This window comes from Marmota marmota, unplaced genomic scaffold (assembly GCF_001458135.2).
Source record: "Marmota marmota marmota unplaced genomic scaffold, marMar, whole genome shotgun sequence".
NCBI lineage: Eukaryota > Metazoa > Chordata > Mammalia > Rodentia > Sciuridae > Marmota > Marmota marmota.
The window spans coordinates 17,490,559-17,511,069 of record NW_026000168.1 but is presented as its reverse complement, the minus strand read 5'-3'; the positions used below and the strand labels follow the sequence as shown (position 1 = coordinate 17,511,069).

General features: G+C 55.1%; 1 protein-coding gene across 1 annotated transcript; it reads left to right on the top strand.

Moving 5' to 3' along the window:
- Positions 1-336: 336 nt before the first annotated feature.
- Ccdc174 (coiled-coil domain containing 174) lies at positions 337-18,613 on the top strand. Its single transcript, XM_015495059.2, has 11 exons — positions 337-487; positions 3,284-3,388; positions 3,748-3,848; positions 8,367-8,425; positions 10,067-10,247; positions 12,888-12,983; positions 13,832-13,974; positions 14,403-14,497; positions 14,903-15,035; positions 17,324-17,476; positions 18,306-18,613. Exons 1-11 carry the CDS (start codon positions 446-448, stop codon positions 18,602-18,604), a joined length of 1,407 nt encoding a protein of 468 aa, XP_015350545.1. The 5' UTR covers positions 337-445; the 3' UTR covers positions 18,605-18,613.
- Positions 18,614-20,511: the final 1,898 nt, after the last annotated feature.

Genomic DNA, 20,511 nt, shown 5'->3' with positions numbered 1-20,511 from the left:
CTGACATACAGCAGGTCTTCAGTGAGCTGAAGACTGGGTTTTCCCAGTTTCAAGAATCCACCTTCGTTTTTGCTATGCTTGCGCTTGCTTCACCCTTCTAAACATGGCGCCCCTTCACCTCCACCACCCAACCCTCCCCACTCAAGATGGCCTCCATTGCAATGAAAGTCATACTTCGCCCTTCTCAAGATGGCGTCGAACACCCGCCCTTTCATACCCTCCGCCCTCTTCAACCCCTGGGCTCCCTCTGACCTTCCCCAAATGGCGGTGAACACAGTACGCACCGCCTACTGACGTCCTCAAGATGGCGCCGAGGTCGGAAACTCACGTCGGAAACTCGGCGTCGCTAGTCAAAGGCATTTCCGGTTGCCGCTCGGGCGGCCTTAGGAGGCCTGGGAGCGCTCCGGAGGGCTACGTCTTGGCGCCGGAGACCCTGAAAGTGACCATGGACCGGAGGAAAAAGCCTTTGGACGTTACGGCCTCCTCGGTGAGTGCGGGTGTGACGTAATGCCGCGGGCACCGCCTCCCGACCTCGCGGGTTTCTGCGCTCCGGGCCCCGGACCTGGGCGCTCCGCTCACCGGGACCCGGACCGGCCTCTCCCCGCCCGGGGGACAGGGACAGGTCCCTTGGTTACGGGTCCTCAGCTGGCTTCTCCCCGTGACGTGCACCCGGACCCGGGCGACTCTTCAGGGCTGGGAATCCCCGGGCCTCCCTGGGCCGCAGCCAGGCCGGGTCCCCCCATCCCCACCCCCACCGCGGGGACCTGGATGGCCAGCGTGTGTCCCTCTGCAAGGAAGCCCGGCCTGGCCCTGCCCTGCACGCAGATCCCCATTTGGGGTTACTCTCCAACCCAGGGGCCAGCTCGTTCTTTCCAGAACATTGCATCTGTCACCTCGTCCCCCGGGGTGGGGGGGTGGGAGCGTGCGTCGTCGTGCCCCTTTGCNGACCCTCTGGTAGGGCCTCCAGAAGGCCAGTACCAGAGGGACAGGTGACTTCCAGCCTCATAAGGCCCATTGCCACCTCCAGAACTGTAGGAGAATAAATCCATGTAGCTTTAAGACACTGAATTTGGGTTAGCTTGTTATAGCAGCAAGAAGAAACTGATGGGTCAAGGTCCCCACGGGATGTGCTGCGCGGGAGCTGTGAGGTCTGACAGCTTGGAAAGGCGCACGCCTGTCATCCCAGCGTCTGGGGAGGCTGAGGCAGGAGGATCTCCGGTTGGAGGCCAGCCTCAGCAGCTTAGCCAAGCTTAAGCAACTCGGCAAGACCCTGTCTCCAAATAAGAAATAAAAAGGGCTGGGGATGGGGCTCGGTGGTTAAGCACCCCTGGGTTCAATCCCTGGTACCAATAAATAAATAGAATTCAATTTAAAAAGGTATAAATGTTAAAAGTCACTTTAAAGTCATCAAATGTTCCCTGATGATAGTAGAAATGCCATCTGGGAATTGATCATTTTCTGAACATTTTTCTTTTAAAATTTGAAAGAAGTTGTAGAGTAGGAAACCGAGGTGGTGAACACTTGATGTAATTCAGAAGGCTTGGAGCCGGCTCAGTGGTGCAGACCTATCATCCCAGCAGCTGGGGAGGCTGAGGCAGGAGGATCGTGAGTTCAAGGCCAGCCTCAGCAACTTAGCGAGGCTCTGAGCAACTCAGTGAGACTCTGTCTCTAAATAAAATACCAAACAGGGCTGGGGATGGGGCTGGGTGGGCGAGTGACCCTGAGCTCAATCCCCAGTACCAAAAGAAAAAAATAGAAGGCTTAAAGATAAAGTGAAATTTTTTTCTCCCCGTTCATCATGGGTGCATCGTAGTTGTACACAATAGTGTCACATGTTTGTCCTCGCATACAACATCACAATATAGTTAGGCTGATATAATTCCCCAGTATTTCTCCTTTCCCTCCCCCTTTTTGTCTTTAAGAATTTACAACAGTAGGTCCTGAAGGAAACTGTCCTTTGTTGGGTGCCGCAGTCTGGCTGGGCACAATCAGGAGCCACTTGTCAAAAGAAACTAACTTTATTTTTAGAACCACACATGCCAAACAAAACAGCCTCTCAGGAAAAACCCTCAGAGCCTCAACTGCCACCACCGGCTTTCCACAAGCCTCTCTCTCCCACACAAGCCTCTCTCCACCTCCCACAATCCTCCTGCTCTTGAGGCCGATTGGCTGGGTCACGTGGGCGGAGCCAAAAAAAGTCCCCCAATGAGCAGCTCCGTGGTCTGAAAGGGCAGGGAAACAGCCCAATGAGCATCACGGCAGAGGAGCCAATCAGCTAGATGTTGCTGGGGCCGCTGTGAGCCAATCATCAGCCGGCAGCTGGAAGTTTGCTGGCAGCTGGAAGTTTGCTGGGGCCCCTTTGGCTGTGGCTCCCACCCAGTACTGGGGGACACTGCCACTGAGCCACATCCCCCGCCCTTTTTATTATTTATCAAATTTTGAGACAATCGTCTCACTAAGTTGCTGAGACCGGCCTCGAACTTGCTGTCCTCCTGCCTCAGCCTCCCACATTGCAGGAATTACAGGTGTGCGCCCTGCGTGCCCAGCCTGTCCTCTGCATTATTAAAATCCTCACCAAAGTCACTTTTAAATTGATTTCTTCCAAAACAGACAGCATTGAACTCCGTTGTGCTTATTTTCCTTAAAGGCCAGTCAGTGGTGGACATCTGCTGCACACAGGCCCACGCATATAAGCAGTTGTGCCTGGACCCTTAGGAAGGAAATTGTCATTATGTCCTTTTCTTCAGGGTGGGCTGTGGTGGCTGAGCCAGTGTCAGTTGCCCTTCTCATTAGATCGTAGGCCCTTGGAGGCAGGGAGCCTGTCTGATTGACGGCTGCTACCTGCTCTTCAGCGGTGACAGTGACAGCACTTAGTGAAGTGTCAGATAGTGGCTGACCACAGACCGTCCCCTGTAGGATGGTAACTTGTCATGGTGATGAAATGAGGCCACCATGGGGACAAGCCAATGGCAGCACCACTTGGAGCAGAGCTGCATGATGCTTGTGGAGTCTGAATCTATAAATGACGCCGACGTCATTTATGTCTTGCCCTGCATTGTCCCCTCCCCCTGTGCCCAGGAGTTTGGAAAGTCAGGCTGGAAATGCACTTGGAGCAGAGCTGGGGGGAGGGGTCTGATCTGGCGTGGGATTCTGCGTCTGAGCCCTGAGTTGCGTGTCCCTGGAGGGGGAGCGACGTCTTGCTTTGGGAATTGCAATCGCGGAGGAACCCTGTCGCGTGCTAGAGCCGATGGGACACTCCCGCTCACCTCGTGGTTTATTCCAGTTGGTGGATCTGAAGGCGGAACTCTTCCGCAAACAAGAAGAATTCAAGCAAGAAAAGCACCTGAAAGATTCTGGCGTTTGGGAAAAACCAAAGACAACGAATAAGGTAAAAATAAGACCGAATTGTCTGCCTTGGTCCCAAACCTGGGGTAATTATGCTGTGTTAGGGTTTAGAAGGTGTCGGTGGTCTCTGTGCATATGGATGTGAAGGGGCAAGACCCCTGTCTTGTATTTAGACACCTGCATGAGATGGATTAGACACTGAAATAGAAATCAGTAGGAGCACATTGTCAGTCTGTCCACTCTGCCTCATTGGTGCTTGTTTTAGAAAAGGACACTTCGCTGTGGCTTGTTCAGGTTCTCAGGGAAGCCTTGGCCCCGTCGCCCTCCTGTTGAGCTGCATGGCTGAGGGTCTGCTCTGGCCGGGGTCGGTGGCGTTTCTGATCTCTTTGAATCACCCTCCAGAAACCCAGCATCTGGAGCAAGCAGAACACAGGAGTCTCCACCCGGGCGGAGAAGGATGCCGAACAGAGGGCTGAGGAGCAGAAGACGCTGGACAGGGCGAGGTGCGTGGGGCTGAGAGCGGAGGCCTCGGGGTCACCCTGGCCACCAGACAGCGTTCAGATCTGACTCTTGATTTCCAAATGTGATGTCGCGTCCCCCTAGCCAGGTGCTCTGTGGACTGTGGGTGCCAACGCATTCAGGGGGCCTTGGTGTCAGGACCCGTCCCTGCAGATACCTACGGCCAAGGGTGCTTGAGGCCTTTAGGTAAAATGACAAAATATTCACACAGAAGCCTCACGGTCCTGCTGACTGTGGTAGAGTGTTTGCTAAGACGATGTGACTGTGGAGTAAGTAGTGCTGACTCTGTACAAGCTTGGGAAAAATCACAAGAAACAGTTCTGTCCACGTTCCACAGAGACACTAACCGCACAGTGCCCACCAGCCACAGTGTGACATTTTTTTCTGAATATTTTTGATCCCTAGTGAGTTGAGTGTGGAGATGTGGGATCTGGATATGGAGGTCCGACTGTTCCTCTAAAAAGAATATAATCTGCATTTGTATCTGTTGTTTTACAAAATGATAGAACACAGTCTCGGTTTAAAAGATGAAGAGGAGTCCTTCCCTGGACTGTTGATAGACACTAATAACATCAACAAGTTTTTGTTTGTTGGTTTCTTTGCTTTTGCACAGTATCAGGGATTGGACTCAGGGAGGCCCTACCTCGGAGATGTGTCCCCAATCCTTTATCTTTTATTCTGAGTCAGGGTCTCACTACGTTGTCCAAACTGGCCTCCAACTTGGGATCCTCCTGCCTCAGCCTCCCGACTAGCTGGGATGCTAGGTGTGCTGCACGGTGCCTGGCCCTGTCCACAGGTTTTTAAAAGGAGTCCCCGTAGTGTGGTTCTGGGTTCTAGGTGGCATGACGTTGGCATTTCGAGACCCTGATTGCCCCCAGACCAGCACAGTGAGCAAGGAGGCTGTAGGGGCCTTTGGAATACTCGCTGGTTTTTCTTCCCCCCCCCCTTCCACCCCTCTTCCGCCCCCACGCCCTAGTGTGAGACTGGACTTCTGAATATTTCAGCACCTAACTTGTCCTGCCCGAGAAATTCAGCATGTGAAATGGTGCCATCGATTCTGCAGTCCATTTTGGTCTGTATTTCTGATCCTGACAGCTCTCCTAGTACAGTCACGTCCTGTGATGTTTTAAAAAGATGCCAGATCCCGGGATTACCCGTCGCCTTTGCTCCGACCTCTCAGACCCCTCCTTGTAGCGCAGTCCCCTCTCTGTGCTGTGCCCTTGACTTTGCTGAGTGCCCGACCAGGTGGGGTCCTGGTGAAGCTCTGGATACCATCCTGAGTGGTGGTGAGTCTGGTCACCAGGTCAGGGTAGGTCTGCCACATCTGCACTGTGAGGGTGCCCGTCCCCGCTCCTAGTCAGCCGTAGCCTGAGGTGGGAAACTGGAGACTCTGGGTGTCCTGTTTTCCCGCCATGGTCTGTCCTTGCTGGTAGACGTGGTGCTCCTCAGTTAGTACACGGACAGTTTCAAAATGATGGTTTTTCTGATTCTGTCTTAATTATTTTTCCATTCAGACATCTGCAAAGAAGAGACAGGGTTCCCCTTAACTCAGAGAGCCCCAGGTGGTCATGTCTGCCCCGATGGTCATCTGTGGTTCTGGACACACTGGGTGACAAAGACTCTATGGTTGGCAGGTGTGGCAGCTCACGCCTGTCATCCCAGAACCTCAGGAGGCTGGGGCTGGAGGATCCCAAGGTGGAGGCCAGCTTCAACAACTCAGCAAGGCCCTAAGCAGCTCAGGGAGACCCTGTCTCTAAGTACAATATCAAAAGGGCTGGGGACGGGGCTCAGGGGTTAAGCACCCCTGGGTTCCATCCCTGGTACCAAAATAAAATAAAAATACTAAAAATAAAACAAAGACCTTTACAGTCGCCAGCAGTGCTTACTGGATTGCTTGGCTGTTGTGGCTCTGAAACTCAGGGCAGGATGTCAGCCCACCTGGGGGCGTATTTTCATGGTGCTTGGCCTGTCTGCAGCTGACCACAGGCTTCACTTAAAGACATGGCCTTTTATAATATTAATTTTTAGAAATTTTTCGGTCCCAGTGATTGAATCCAGGGGAGTTTAACCCCTGAGCCACATCCCCAGCCGTTTTTTGTGATTTTGGGACAGGGTCTAGCCAAGTTCCTCAGGATCTTGCTGCGTTGCTGAGGCTGGCCTTCAATTTGTGATCCTCCTGCCTCAGCCTCCTGAGCCACTAGGACCACAGCCATGTGCCCCGTGCCCAGCTACGGTATGGCCACTGCGACGTCCTTTTGCTATTGAACATGTGCTCAGGACTTTGATTTGTGAAACAGGTGCCGAGACCTTGCCCTGTTGTGCTCCAGCAGAGTCTGTCTTGTACGTGGTTGTGCCTTTCACCCAAGGCCCCGGTTTCCCTGGTCTGTGGGATGTTTCCTCCCCGGGGCTCAGAACCAGGAAGGGCCATCCGGGTTCCTCCCCGGGGTGGGTCACAGCTCCGTTAGATGGCACACCGTGAAGCAAGGTGGTCTCTGGTGCGCGGTAGGTGGCAGGCGCAGCGTCCCTTCCTCTCACACTCTGGGTCCCATCTTCCATCCTCAACCAAAGAAATTGCTCTTGAAAGTCACCAACGTCTTCCTTGGCAGAGTCCAGCGGCCATTTCTCTCTTGGCCTCCTTTGTCCTTGGCAGACCGTTCCTGCCCCCCAACCCTGTCACCTCCTGCGCCAAACATTTTTCTGATTTTTGGTCCTGGGGGTGGAGCCCGGGTGCCCTGCCCCAGCACAGCCCCGGCCCTTTTCATTCCTTATTTGGAGGCGGGGGCTCACTGACTGCCCAGGCTGCCCTTGAACGTGGCCCTCTGGCTCACTGGGATCACAGCTGTGGGCCACCGTTGGCTGCACTGGACCTCCTGTCCCCTGCCTCCCTCTCCTAGCTCCCTCTGCCACCCTGCTCCCACCTGGCACTGTGCCCTCACCTGCGTCCTGCCCTGCCTGGTCGCACTGCCTGCCCCATCACCCTGTGCTGGGCCTCCTCTGGCTTACTGGTCACTCTCAGAGGGCTGTCCCCTGGCCACCATCCCTGAGTTAGCATCCCACCTGCTTCTGGGCTCTTGACACCTTGGGGTTCTGTTTTGATTTTTTGAAGTTGTCTGGTGACGACACCAACAGCCTGTGAGGGCCCAGTCACTGCACCACGCCTCCCAGACCAGAGCCACTGGGCAGGAGTGGGCCTTGCTGTGTCCTCCTAGGACAGAGCGTGGCCGTGGGAGGCCTGTGGTGGGGACTTGCTGCCTGTGGGAAGTCAAAGGGGACCCTCCTGCCCTGGACCATGGCCGTCTCCAGGGCGACAGGGCTGTGCGTGTGGCATCTGGCTGATCCCCAGGACGACCTGGGAGGCAGTAGCCTTGGGTTTCCTTTCTCCGTCTGTCCGGGGGAACTGAGGCCCAGAAAGGTCAGTAGCTTGTCACAGCAGCGACCCAGGACTTCACAGGCTCCGGATGACATTAGAAATGAAATGGCCCATTGTGATGAAGGTCATTCTCAAGAGGAGGAGCAGGTGACCTCTGGGTGCTTTCCTATCATTGAGTGTTTCTGGATTAAAGATCCGCCTGCCCTCCCAGCCGGCCTGCGCCTGCGAAAAATAAATGTCACCCGAGTCCATCTGAGCAGAGAGGCTGCTTCACCGAAATGCCAAGTTGTCGTCTGCTCTTTATTAGCAAATGTGTCCCCATCCATTATTCATGCCCTCCGCCAAACAGACTTGATCTTTTTTTTTTCTTTTTCCTCTCGAGGTCCTGGGGGTTGAACCCAGGACGCCCCACCCCCCGGCTCCATCCCTCAGTTGTTATTTTGTACTTGGAGATGAGGCCTTGCTGGGTTGCCCAGGCGGGCCTCGACACTTCATCCTCCTTCCTCAGCCTCCCGAGTTGCTGGGATCACAGGTGTGCACACGGCACCCACATCATCATGGTTTTTAAAGAATTTTTTTATACCTTTAGTTATGTATTTTTATGTGGTGCTGAGGCTCGAACCCAGGGCCCTGCACGTGCGAGGTGAGCGCTCTACCCTGAGCCCCAGCCCCAGCCCCGTTATTGTATTTTTAATAGACTTCAGAAGTTGGTTTTCAGATCCATGAGAGGCCAGGGCCGTGTCTAAAGCAGCCATGCATAAAGCTTGGTCTCCACTTTGGTCTCCTGTCCACCATCCACGACTAGAAGATGTCTCTGTTCCCAGGCGTCTCGTTTGCTGTGGATTTCGGTTGCGTTAGCAGTTAGGTTGAGTAGTGGGACCTTGTCATTTATTCGTTCAGTCCCATGTTCACTAAGGGGCTGCTGTGGCCAGGTGTAAGGTCCTGGGACACTGGGACACATGTCCTTAGGGCCGTGGGGCTGTCCTAGCTCAGCCTGTTGGCCTTTAGTTGTGGCCACCTCGTTAGCCAGGCCTCCTGGGCAGATGGCAGCTGTCAGGCTGAGGGGGTGGCCCCTCACCAGGAGGGACAGTTGGGAGGCCATTTCTAATACTTGTGTCTTTTTTTCTCCCAGGGAAAAATTGGAAGAAAAAGCCAAGTTATATGAAAAAATGACTAAAGGAGACTTTATAGGTAAGTGTGTTTATTTATACCAATTGATTCTGAGTTATTACTTTATTTGTTACTATTAGAAGAGTGAGAGGGCTGGGCTGGGGCTGGGCTGGCTGGGGCTCGTTGGCTCGCCTGCGGGAGGCCCTGGGTTCAAGCCTCGGCACCCCCCAAAAATAAACAAATAAAAATAACTAAGAAAATCCTGCTTTCTCTGGCGGCACAGGAACAGTGCAGAGCGACTTCCAGGTTGCCCTGTGGGTGCTGTGCAGGGTGCTGGGGGGAGACAGCCAGCACGAGCCCAGCCGCTCAGTGTCTTCCCTCAGGGACAGATGTCCCCAGGTAGAGAAAGAGGGCGCAGGACCAGGCACAGTCAGGATATAAAGTCTAAATGAGCCTCCCTTACTTACCTACAGTCACAGCTGCGTTTGAGCAGGGGAAAGGCAGGGTGGAGTCGTGGTCATACCAGGCCCTAGGGTTCTCTTTTCTTTTTTCTATTTTGATTTTTAATTTTTGGTGGGTAGTGTGCCAGGGGAATTGAGCTCAGGGACACCCAATCACTAAGCCCTACCCTCAGCCCTATCTTGTGTTTTATTTAGAGACAGGGTCTCGCTGAGTTGCTTAGGGCCTCTCCATTGCTGAGGCTGGCTTTGAACTCATGATCCTCCTGCCTTGGCCTCCTGAGCTGCTGGGGTCCCAGGCGAGCACCACTGCCCCCGGCTCCTTGTATTTTTTAATCATATTTCCACGTCGTGCTTACGGCTGCTTTGAAGTAGTGATAATAAAACCCTTCCCTCAGACCCCCAGAAAAAGAAAGTCCAGCTCAGAGTTAGCCAGCAGTGGGACAGATTTTTATGGGGCAGTGTACATTCCATTCCCAGAGGACAGGGACCGTGGGTCTGTGGCCGGGTGATTATCGGGGAGGAGGGGGGCCATGGGGTGCCCCCTAAGGTGTGCAGAGTTGGAGCAGAGCCTTCTGCAGGGTCCGGGGAGCAGATGGGTGAGGGAGGGGCTGGCCAGCAGGAGCCCAGCCTGGGACCCGGGTGTAGCTAGGGGGCAGGCAGGGCTGGCCCGGGTCACCGCTGCCTCTCCTAAGTGCGACCTAAACCCAGCACGGTGGCATTTCCCTTAACCTGTGCACGCAGGAGCTGTCCTGGGTTAAGTTAATGTCGGGGTGGCTGCGTGACTGTCCCTGTGTTCTAGTCTTCGGTGACCGAGGCCCTGCGGGTGGACATCACCGCCCCCTGTGTGCCTTGCAGAGCGCGCCTGGGCCTGTCTGAACGCCAAGGCCACTGGCTGGAAAAGAAGTCCTCTCCCTGTGTGAGGCAGGGGACGCGGCCTTGGGTCTGGGAGGTGTGTGGGGCCTGTAGCAGAGCATGGTCCCCATCCTCACCTGATGGCCTGAGAAAGGCAGGGCTGTGGCGTCCCCAGGGCGTCCTGAGACGCCTGGCAGGAAACTGCAGCTTCTGTGTGTGTCCACGATTCCCATGTCCTGCTCCCAGCTCCGTCAGGGGCGAGCACCTCTGTGCCTTGGTGACCTTCCCAGGGTGGGGGCATTGACTGCTGAGCTGGCAGGGGCAGTGGAGCCTCCCGATGACCTGGGACAGGGTCCTGGGTGCTTCCCTTCTGTGACGTCGAGGCCTGAATGTTGTCCCTGTGTCCTAGACGAGGAGGTGGAGGAGCTGTACCTCGTGGACTTCACCCAGAAGATCATAGACAAGCGCAGGGAAATGGAGGCATCCGGTGCCGCCAGAGAGTCCCGGAACACGGCCGAGAGGGACGAGGAGGACGACGAGCGTCTCTCAGAGAGAGACATACCTCCTCCCCAGGACCCTGGTGAAGAATGGTGGGTGTGGGGGGGGGTGCTGTGTGTTGGTTTTCTGTCTTTGGACCCTTTATGTTTTAGTACTAGGGCTTGGACCTGGGGGCACTCGACCCCTGAGCCCTGTCCCCAGCCCTATTTTGCATTTTATTTAGAGACAGGGTCTCCTTGAGTTGCTTAGGGCCTCACTTTTGTCCAGGCTAGCCTTGACCTCACGATCCTCCTGCCTCAGCCTCCCCAGCCCCTGGGATGACAGGTGTGCGCCACCGCGCCTCTGACTGGAGACCCCTCTTAAGTGAGGGTGGTCAGTGTGTCACAGGGGTCAGGCAGTGGCTCCCACAGAGACAACAGCAATCACATGTGACGACCGAGCCCTTGCTGTCATCCAGCGTTGTGCCAGGCCCAGGGGTGCTTGGGGACGTCCTCAGCACTTTGCTCCCTGACACCGAAGAGCTGTTTAGGCAGAAGCGGGAGCCCCCAGTCAAGCCCCGCTGTGGCCATGTCATTTTCCAGCCATGGGGTCTGGGCCTTGTGGCCTTGGACAGCTCCACTGCCACCCGCTGCTGCCCGTGTGACCACAGTCACCTTTCTGACCTCGGAGGCCCAGTTCCCTCATCTGTAAGGTGGAGGCTGCAGTGTGTGACCTTTGCTTTGTGGCCAACCGGGGCCACTTGGGTGCTGCTCTCCAGAGGCCCCCAGGCGCCTGGGGAGCTTTGTCACGGGCGATTTCTGGGTGCCACCTCCGTGTAGGTGAAGGGGTGGGGACAGAGCCCAGGCTTTTCTTACAGAGACTGGAATGACAATCCCACTGTGGTGGAGTCTCTGCCTACGACATTGTCATTAGGAGCCCTGTTGGGCAGTGCCTGAGGACCCCGGGCACCTCTGACCCCTTCCTGGCCGACCCTGCCCCTGTCCTGCCTTTGAGCCTCAGGGGGCTGCACTGGGGGGGGGCGGGCAGTTCTCACCAGCTGCCCGGGGAAGTCGGTGGGTGGCCTTCGTTAGCGATTTTCCGCCCTCGGCCCAAGGTAGCATTTTATTGGGATAAAACAGGCGTCATCTCTACTGTCTAGGACTCCTAGCTGGGTGGCTGGGTGTGGGGTAGGTAGTTGCACACTAAAAGACAGGGTCCCGTCCTTTGTCACAGCCCTTCGTCCCCATTGCTAATCTAAGTGATTTGTCCCTCCTGTAAACTTGGGTAACACTTAATGCACTCCCTGCTTTGGGGGATCTTAAGTTATGATTGAAATTTGCCAGGAAAACATCCAAGAAGACATAGGGTCGTCCTTGGGTCCTGCCTGATCGCATTGGCCTCTCCTGGGCCCGCGCGTCATCCTCCCCAGAGTCCTTTGGAGACGGAGTGACATTAACCGTCCTTGGAGTCACCCTTGGTTCCCCTCATTGGCCCAGGACAGGGCTTGCTCAGGGACGAGGGACCGCTGATCTGACAGCCGCCACCGCCGCCCTGCTCTGCTTTGAGGGGTCTGAGCTGGCGGCCTCAGAAGCAGAACAGACCCTTGAAAGCACTGATGTCCCCTGTAGACCTTTGGCTTATTAAGGCCTCTGTGATCACGAGCGATTTGCCAGTGGATGGAAGAGCTCTGGGGGCACGCGCAGTGTCACATGCCACCCTGTGGTGAAGGAGGACGCACCGCAAGCAGTTCTGACGCTTTGTGTTTTGTTTTGTTTTTAAACCAAGCTCCAGAATCCAACTGCTTGGAAACTCCTCTGAGGAGTTAAGTTCCAGGTGGTGGAAAATCTTCCCCCCAAAATACCGTAAATAATCCCTCAGACCATCTGGCCGGTTGTCTTCCCTCCCATTCATTAGAAAAGCGGAAGAAGCTGCTTTCTACAGTCGGAGGATCTGCTTCTCCGCTGGATCAGCGGTGGGGCCACAGACGGGAAGTCCAGACCCTCGGGTTCTAAATCAGGGGCCATTGATCAAAATCAGTGTTGCCCGCCAGGAAGGGAATGGCCAGCCGGAGAAAGCCCGGCCCATGGAGTCTGAGCCTGATGGTTCCACCAGTTAGTCCTCATTGAGGTCCCACTGTGCGCCCAGGGCCCTGCTGAAGGCCGGGGACACCCCCTGCCCATAACTTCTTGGGAGAACGTGTCATAACGTGGGTGAAATGTCAGCATCTCCCTCCCGCCCTGCTCCCCTGTCCCCACCGTCTAGACCAGGCAGAGACCAGGACAGAGGTGAATTGTTCGGTTTCCTGCTAATTAAAGCCCAGAAAACACAATGACATATGATAAGCAATTTCTGACTCCTTGGGAAGAATTGTCCCCGTTGGAAGAAATAAAGGAAATAAAAGTCAGACTCGAGAAGAATTAAGGAAATGGGCAGTGGGGACCCAGGGGACAAAGTGAAGTCACGGGATGCTGACGCTGTGTTTGTGACCACCCGACAACATGCAGTGGGTTCCCAGGTGGCGGGGCAGGTTTCTCGGTGGGAGAGTCACCTTTGAAACCAGAGGCGGAGTGTCACCTGTGGCCTCTGAAACTGAAAGGTCTGGTGGAGGCCCTTGGGCCTCAGCCCGTCGCGTGCCAGTGTTAAGAAGCGTGTTCTCGGTGGTGGCTGAGCCTGCGTCCCCTCCTCGCCGGCTCCACCTCCCTGACCTGGGGACCGGGGTGCCATGCCTTCTCCCGCCTTGTCACTGATTTCAGGGTGGATTACGTGGACTCTCTGGGGCGATCCCGGCGCTGCATGAGGAAGGACCTGCCGGGTCTGCTGGAGATGGACAGGAACCTGCAGGGAAGACTGTGAGTACCTCGGCACCCCTGGCCAGGTCCGCGCGGCCACCTCCCTGCGTTAGGTGGTACATAGTCATAGAGGCTCTGTGTGGCCGTCTCTGTTTCCTTCACAGAGCACTTAGTGAAGGTGTCCAGTAGGTGGCCTGCCCACACATACGTGGCCCACACTCAGGGACAGTCTTCCCTTGTGTCCTGAACTCCTGGTCCGCAGCCGTCCTCCTGCCTCAGCCTCCCAGGTGGTGAAGGCCGCTGTGGGCACCTGCTCTGATCATCTGTGTGTCGCAGCTACTGACAGGAACTGGTGGAGCTTGGGGGCTGATGGCAGAGTGACCAGTGCAGAGGGAGGCCAGGGCAGGCCCACAGGCGAGCCGTGGTGGAGATGGGGCCTGGGAACTAACACCCCTTCACTCACCCACAGGCAGGTGGGGTGGGCAGCCTTGGCTGATTTGCTTTCCCTTTGATCGTCTTTCGGTTTTAAACTCAAGGCCCCATCACTCCCTTCCCTTCATGGGATCGAACTTGCTAAAACATCCGGGAACAGAGTCCTTCTTCCATGAGCCACTTCTGTATAAAAAGTGTTAGGAAAAACGCCACCTCGTCCCACCCCCAGGTTCGGGCATCCTGTGGACAGGCCTGGGCTCTGCACAGGAAAGGACAGCGGCAACCTCGGCCACCTCAGGACAGGAGGCCCCCCTGGGTGCAGTGTTGGGCAGCTCTGTGTCCCTGGCGGCCATGCACACAGGCCCCAGTTCCTCCTACCAAACAGTGCTGCTTTCCCCTGGTCCCCGCCGCTGAGCTCCAGCAGGGCCGCCCCCGGGTGACCTGCAGCGAGCCTTACTGTGCCGTGTGCCCCCCAGCTTCGTCAGTCCTGCCAACGAGAAGACCCTGCTGTCCGAGGACATGAGGAAGGAGCTGCAGCGTCAGCAATGGGAGGAGGAGGAGCGGGAGGCCCTGCAGCGGCCCGTGGGTCCCCTGCACTACGAGGACATCCGGGAGAACGGTATTCCTGGTCCCTGAAGCTTTTCAAGCCACTTTCTAAGATCGTGGCCTGGGGGCAGGTGTAACGGGGAGCATTCACAGGTGGTCGCTCTGGCAGAGAAGACCCTGCCCTGGAGTGATGCCCCTTGCCCACGCGAGAGCCCAGGGGACACTCACATGGAGAACGTCTCCCTCCTGCAGCGTCTGTGGACCCAGCTGTTATGTACAGCTGTGGCTGGAGGTGGACGCATCTTTGCAAACAAGATAAAAAGTAGTTCCAACTTTGTTTTTTTTTTTTTTTTTTCGGCTTAATTGTGCATTAAAAAAATGGAACATTTTAAAACACCTGTGCAAAGAGCACACAGGTTTTGGTGTGGTTGGGAAATCTGGTCTGAGCATCGTCTGGTGCTCAGGGAAGTCTAACCTCTGCATCTCACTGACTCCTTCCAGAGGCCCGGCAGCTGGGCGTTGGGTATTTTGCCTTTGCCCGAGACCAGGAGCTGAGGAGCAAGCAGATGAAGACCTTGGAGACGCTGCGCGAGCAGGTATGCGGGCAGCGTCCACTTGTCAGGGAGGACATTCGGCCTTTGGTTTCAAGATGTTCTTCTTAAACTTCCTAAGACTTTTAAGAGTTATTCTCTTTTTCTGTTTTTGGTAGTCGTGTGTGGACAGATGCCTTTATTTTATTTATTTTCCTGTGGTGTTGGGGATGGAACCCAGGGCCTCCCACGTGCCAGGCCAGCGCTGTGCCTGTGACCCCAGCCCCCAGAGAGTCCTCACAAGAGCACCTCCTAGGTCTTCATTCTCAGCGTCCCCATGGTAGCTTCTCGGATGTGCTGTGAGAACCAATGAGTCTGTCTGTTCTTAGAAGAAAACTATTTCGTCCTTTTGGAAAGAAATATTGTGAATCTGACTCCAAAAAAAAAATCATTTTCTGGCTTTTTCTCTAGACAACAGATCAGAGAATCAAACGGGAGAACATAAAAGAAAAGCGGAAGGCTCTGTTGGAAGCCAGGCTGGCCAAGCTGCGCCAAAAGAAGATGAAGAAGTCAAAAGACGACGGAACGGAAGAGGGCGACCCAGGTAGCGCGCGGCTCAGGGCTCTGACCCTCAGGAGGGGAAGCTGGTTCCGTCTGCGTCCCCCCGCAGGGCTGCTGTGGGGAGCGAGCCTCAGTTTACCTAAGCCTTTAACAGCAGCTTGGGGGTCCTGCTACGAGCAGTGTGTGACCAGAGTGATGCAGATGACACTGAGATACTTCTCACAGCAGACAGAGGATTCACTGGGCGGCCTCCTAACGTGGTGGGCTAGTCACCAAGACCCAAAGGAAAGCACCTTAAGGGAAAGTGAAGTCAGGCTTATATATATGTTATCATGGACTTAACATTTTTACTTTAAATTTATTTTTTAAATATACCAAACAATTGTGCGTATTTACGGGGTCCACGTGACGTGTGGATAAGTGCATGCGTGTGTAGCCCTTTCTTGGGCCAACGCCCAGCACACCCGACTGTGTGGGTGGGGGAATTTGCTGTTACATATTCGTACAAGTGCACTGTATGTGTCATTCTTAAACCAGGGCAAGTGTGTTCATTAGGCCTCTATGGGGAAACATTCACACTTCCTCCTTGTCTTTTAGACATCTTTTTTTTTTTTTTTTTTAACTAATGGCTGTAGTACTTTTTAAAATTCATTCTAATTACGCGCATATGACAGCAGAATGATAGCAGAATGCATTTTGAGTCATTGTGCACAACTGCAGCACAACTTTTCACTTTTCTGGTTGTACATGATGTAGCGTCCTATCATAGGTGCAGTCATACGTGTACCTGGGTAATGACGTCCTTCTCATTCTACCATCTTTCCTGCCCCTATACCCCCTCCCCACCTCTCCCTCCCCTTTGTCCCTACCCCTCCAATCCTCCCATGCCCCCTCCCCCTTTATGGATCAGCCTCAGGTTTTGTGGGATTGGCTGACTTCACTTAGCATGATATTCTCTAACTCCATCCGTTTACCTGCCAATGCCATACTTTTATTCTCTTTTATGGCTGAGTAATATTCCACTGTGTATATGTACCACACTTTTCTTTATCCATTCATCTGTTGAAGGGCATCTAGGTTGGTTCCATAGTTTAGCTGTTGTGAATTGTGCTGCTGTAAACATTGGTGTGGCTGTGTCCCTATAGTATGCTGTTTTTAAGTCCTTTGAGTATAGACCGAGGAGTGGGACAGCTGGGTCACATGGTGGTTCCATTCCCAGTTTTCTGAGCAGTCTCCATGTTGGCTGCCCTGTTTGCAGGCTCACCAGCAGTGTGTGAGTGGGCCTTTCCCGCATCCTCTGGCTTTCAAATTCATTCATAAACTTGGTAGTGAAATAAAACTTCAGAGACGTGAATATAGACAGCTTACCGAAAAACAGTGCTGCAGCAGTTGGTGACTGGGCACTGGGGGCACAGCATCCCTCGGCTGCGCTGCTCAGTGCTGTCCCACTAGCTTCCTGGAGCTGAGCTACTGCAGTGGGGACCCTTGTGGGGCAGAGAAGACAGAGGCCTGTTTCTCCCTTTAGTACTTTAGAGGTGGCCGGGTGAGGGGCTTGCAGGGTAGCTCTGCCCCAGGGGGTCCTCCGCATCCTGCTGTCCTGGAGGCCAGAGCTCTCCCCAGCTCCCGCTCCCCATCAGCCCAGGGAAGGGGCCAGGAGGAGAGGGGAGCCGCTTCCTCTTGAGGAACGTGGGTCAGAAGTCACCCGGAACCTGTGCTTTGACACCCCACAGGCAGGGCTCAGGCCCAGGGCAGACAGGCTGCAGGGGGGGCAGGGGGGCTGGGAAAGGCTCCTGGGAGGGACCTCGGGCTGCAGTGAGCCGTTTTCTAACATCTGAGCAAAACCTCAGTTAGCCCTGAAAGGACACCAGAAAGATCTAGAAATCTGAAAACTTTCATATGGGTGTCGTAGTTTTGTGCAGGGTGAGCTCTTCGTGTTGCCTGCTTTTTTGCTGTGTGTCCTGAATGTCCTCATTCCCAGCTGTGAAGGGTCACTGCAGTGTTTTTCAGAAATCGTCTCATTTAAAAATTTTAAAATCTGGCCCGAATGGCGCAGCCTGGAGCAGGTCCCGCTCTGCACCCCCAGCCTCCGCTGCTGTGCTGGGAGTGTGACTCGGGTTGAGGACTTGGGGCTCTTCTGGTCCTGAGATCACCAGTTGTGCAGTAGAGACGTGGTGGGGACAGAGACTCGTGTCTACCCTGCCTGGGGTCTGACCCCTGTGGGACATTGCTGAGCTGAAGCTTGTAAGTCCTGAGTGCCCCTTGTCTCTCAGGAGTGGCATGTCTGGTTCTTCTGTTGTCATAATGAGGACTTTGTTTCCTTACAAAAAACAGACGCAGCTGTTATCGGGTCTCCGGCTCCAGAACCAAAACCTGGGCCAACTCCGCCTCCTGCCACCCAGAGCAGCAAAGTCGAAGTCATCATCCAGGAGAGGAAGGACACCAAGCCCGGAGTGCCGCACGTCCGCGAGTGGGACAGAGGGAAGGGTAAGCGAGGCCGGGCAGGCGGCAGGTGGGCTGTGCTGGTTTTGCTTTTATCAAAGTGGGGTCCTGGGGGTTCTCGCTCTGTTTCTCATTCTTCCGTGCTGGGCACATGCCCCTCCGCTGAGCCACACGCCCAGCTCCGTGGTGGGTCTTAGGGTCCCTCGAGACTTAGGAACCCAGACCCTCACACTGATCTTGGCATGCTCGCCACCAGCTGTTTGTGAACACAGCTAGAAAACATCCTGGGAAAAGACCAGGATGTACCCACAAAGCCCTCATGGAGAGAGAGAGAGAGCATGCGCGCATGTGTGTGTGTGTAGCCCACTTCACACCTTCAAACACTCAGTAAGGACAAGATTTGTGTCTGGGTGTGGAGTGCCTCCCCATGTCTGACAGTCTTCACGTTCTCTGTTTCGTGGAGTGTAGTGGAGTCGTTTCTCCCCTCTCTTAGCCTGACTTCTTGCGAGTATTTATTGCATATATTATATAATACGGTCTTGTTGTTGCTGTCCTTGTTCTTCAGAGAATTTGTGATTTTTAAAAATACAGATATAATAACTGAGCAGGGCAGGGTGGAGCATGTCTGTAATTCCAGCAGCTCTGGAGGCTGAGACAGGAGGATCACAAGTTCGAGGCCAGCCTCAGCGACTTAACAAGACCCTGTCCCAAAATAAAAGATAAAAAGGGCTGGGGATGTGGCTCAGTGGTGTAGCACCCCGGGGTTCAATCCCTGGTACCAAAGAAAAAGATGCACAACGATTGTAAAACAATAACTCTGAGTCTAACGGGTTCACCGGTCGGTTCTAACAGTACTCTTTCTTATTGTCACCAGAATTTTCCTTTGGGTACTGGTCCAAGAGACAGTCAGACCTGCGGGCCGAGCGAGATCCCGAGTTTGCCCCGCCATCGGATTACTTTGTGGGTCAAAAGAGAACTGGTGCTTTCAGTGGCCAGACGTGGAACAGACCTGGACCAGCACTGGGTGACCCAGGGCAGCAGTCTGGCCAGAGCCAGGAGCCCAGCTCCGCACGGTCACCGTCCTCCTCTGCCCCTGGAGGCCCACCCCAACCCCCCAGGGTCACCTTTGAAACTCTGGATGAGATGATATCCTATTACAAGCAAGTGACATGACCTCGGAAAGCATTCTGGCTTGGTGTGTGCTGTGGACGGCGTCTTCCTCTCAGAGAGGGGACCCAGCTTTAGGGACAGGGCTTCCTGTCCTCCTGTACTGTCCCTGGAAGGCCTGGGCTCCAGGCTGGATTTCCCACCGAGGGACAGAAGGGGGTGGGACGAGAACCGCTGGCAGTGGGGCGGTTCCTTCCTCTCTGATAGGTGGAGGCTCCCTGTGTCCCTTCACGCAGCCCTGATCCAGTTAGGGTCCCTGGGATTGCAGCTGTGCGGCTGTGGAGGAGGAGAAGCGTGGGTCCCATATAAAGTTGGGTCCCGAGGAGCCTGGGACTGGTCCATGCCCACCCGTGACCTGGATCCAAGGTCCTGTTCCTAGACCCTGCGAATCCCTGCGCCTTCGTTCTAGGGATCCAGTTTCCAGGTCCCTTGACCGGGCACAGGTGGGGGACGGTGAGCGGGGGACAGGATGATCCAGCACCCACGAGGACCCTGGAGCTGGTGGCACAGAGTCACACTGCCATGGTGAGACCAGGGAAGGGCACTTCATAAGAGGCCAACGAGGAAGTCCTTGACGGGCTTCTGCCGTCACACTGTCCCTTACACACACCTGCGTGCACAGCGGCCGTCTGACAAGTGTGTTCAGGACCTGGGCATCCCGGAGGCTGCTGGGCCCAAAGCTCACTGCTCCTTAGTTGTGACAAGTAAAGCCGTTCTGCTCGCCGGCCCTCCTGCCCCTCGGTCCCCCGTCCCCCAAGCCTCCCTCAGTCCCTGGAGCCTGCTTGGGTCAGACTCAGGGCTGCGTGGAGTGAGCAGGGGTTCCTGGGGCCGTACTAACAGGGTGAGCACTGTCTGAGCCACCCAGGCCCTGAGAAAGCCACCTCTGAACTGTAGAAAGATGGGCGAAGCCATGAGACCTGTGTCATGGTGTCACCAGTTGGTCTCGTCATCAAACCCTCTTTCCACACCTACTCATTGGGCCCCACTAGGCCAGCTGCCTTCTGTGCAGAAACCGACAGGTGACCCTAAAACCCACCAGGAGATGCAGGGGACCCACAGTAGCCACCACAGTCTTGGCAGAGGACAGAGCCTGGGGACTGTCGCTGCCTGAGTCGCGCACTCACTGCGCAGCCCCAGTCCGTAATCCCGAGGGCCTGGTGTTGGCCCAGCACAGGCCGCAGGTCGGGGGACAAGCCTGGCTTCAGGGTCTCTTGGCTTTTGAGAAGGACATGGCCAAGACCGTCCACCAGGGGGAGAGAGGAGCCTCCCCAGCAGGGGGCTGGGACCCCCGAACGTCCCAGGCAGAATGATGACCTTGGGCTTTTATCTTGTCCCATAGACAAAAATCAAGCAAAAACTTAAATATCAGGAGTAGAAGAACCACCAGCTGAAGTGGTTTGTAGGACAGAGGAAGAGGCCAAAAAAATTGAAATAGTAAAAGGAATTAGAGCCGCTGGACACCAAGAGACAAGTAGGAAAGGGGACAGGAGGAGGGGCATCTGTCAAGCGTGTCACCAGGAGGACGAGAGGTGGACACAGCCAGGGGGCAGAAGGGGCCATGACTGCGAGTGCCGCAGACCATCCAGGACAGCAGTGTGCACCTCACCTGGTGGCCACTGTTGAGTGGCCGCTGTGGGGCACGCTGCCTCCGGGTCACAGAGACTAGGTGACCCTCTCTCCAGGCCCTTGTGACAGCATAAACCCAGTTTGGCGTGTCATCAGCCCCGTGCGTCTGTCCTCTTGGGATTCGGAGCCCTGGTTCCCAAGGCCTCCCTGTTCCTCAAGGTCTTGTTGGTAGCAGCCTGTCCAGCAGGTGGCGGTAGAGATCCTCAAGTTCAGGTCCAGGTGCAAGGGCAGCGCTGCCCTGTAGGAACCCCCAGGCCACCAGTGTCTTTTTTTTTTTTTTTTTTTTT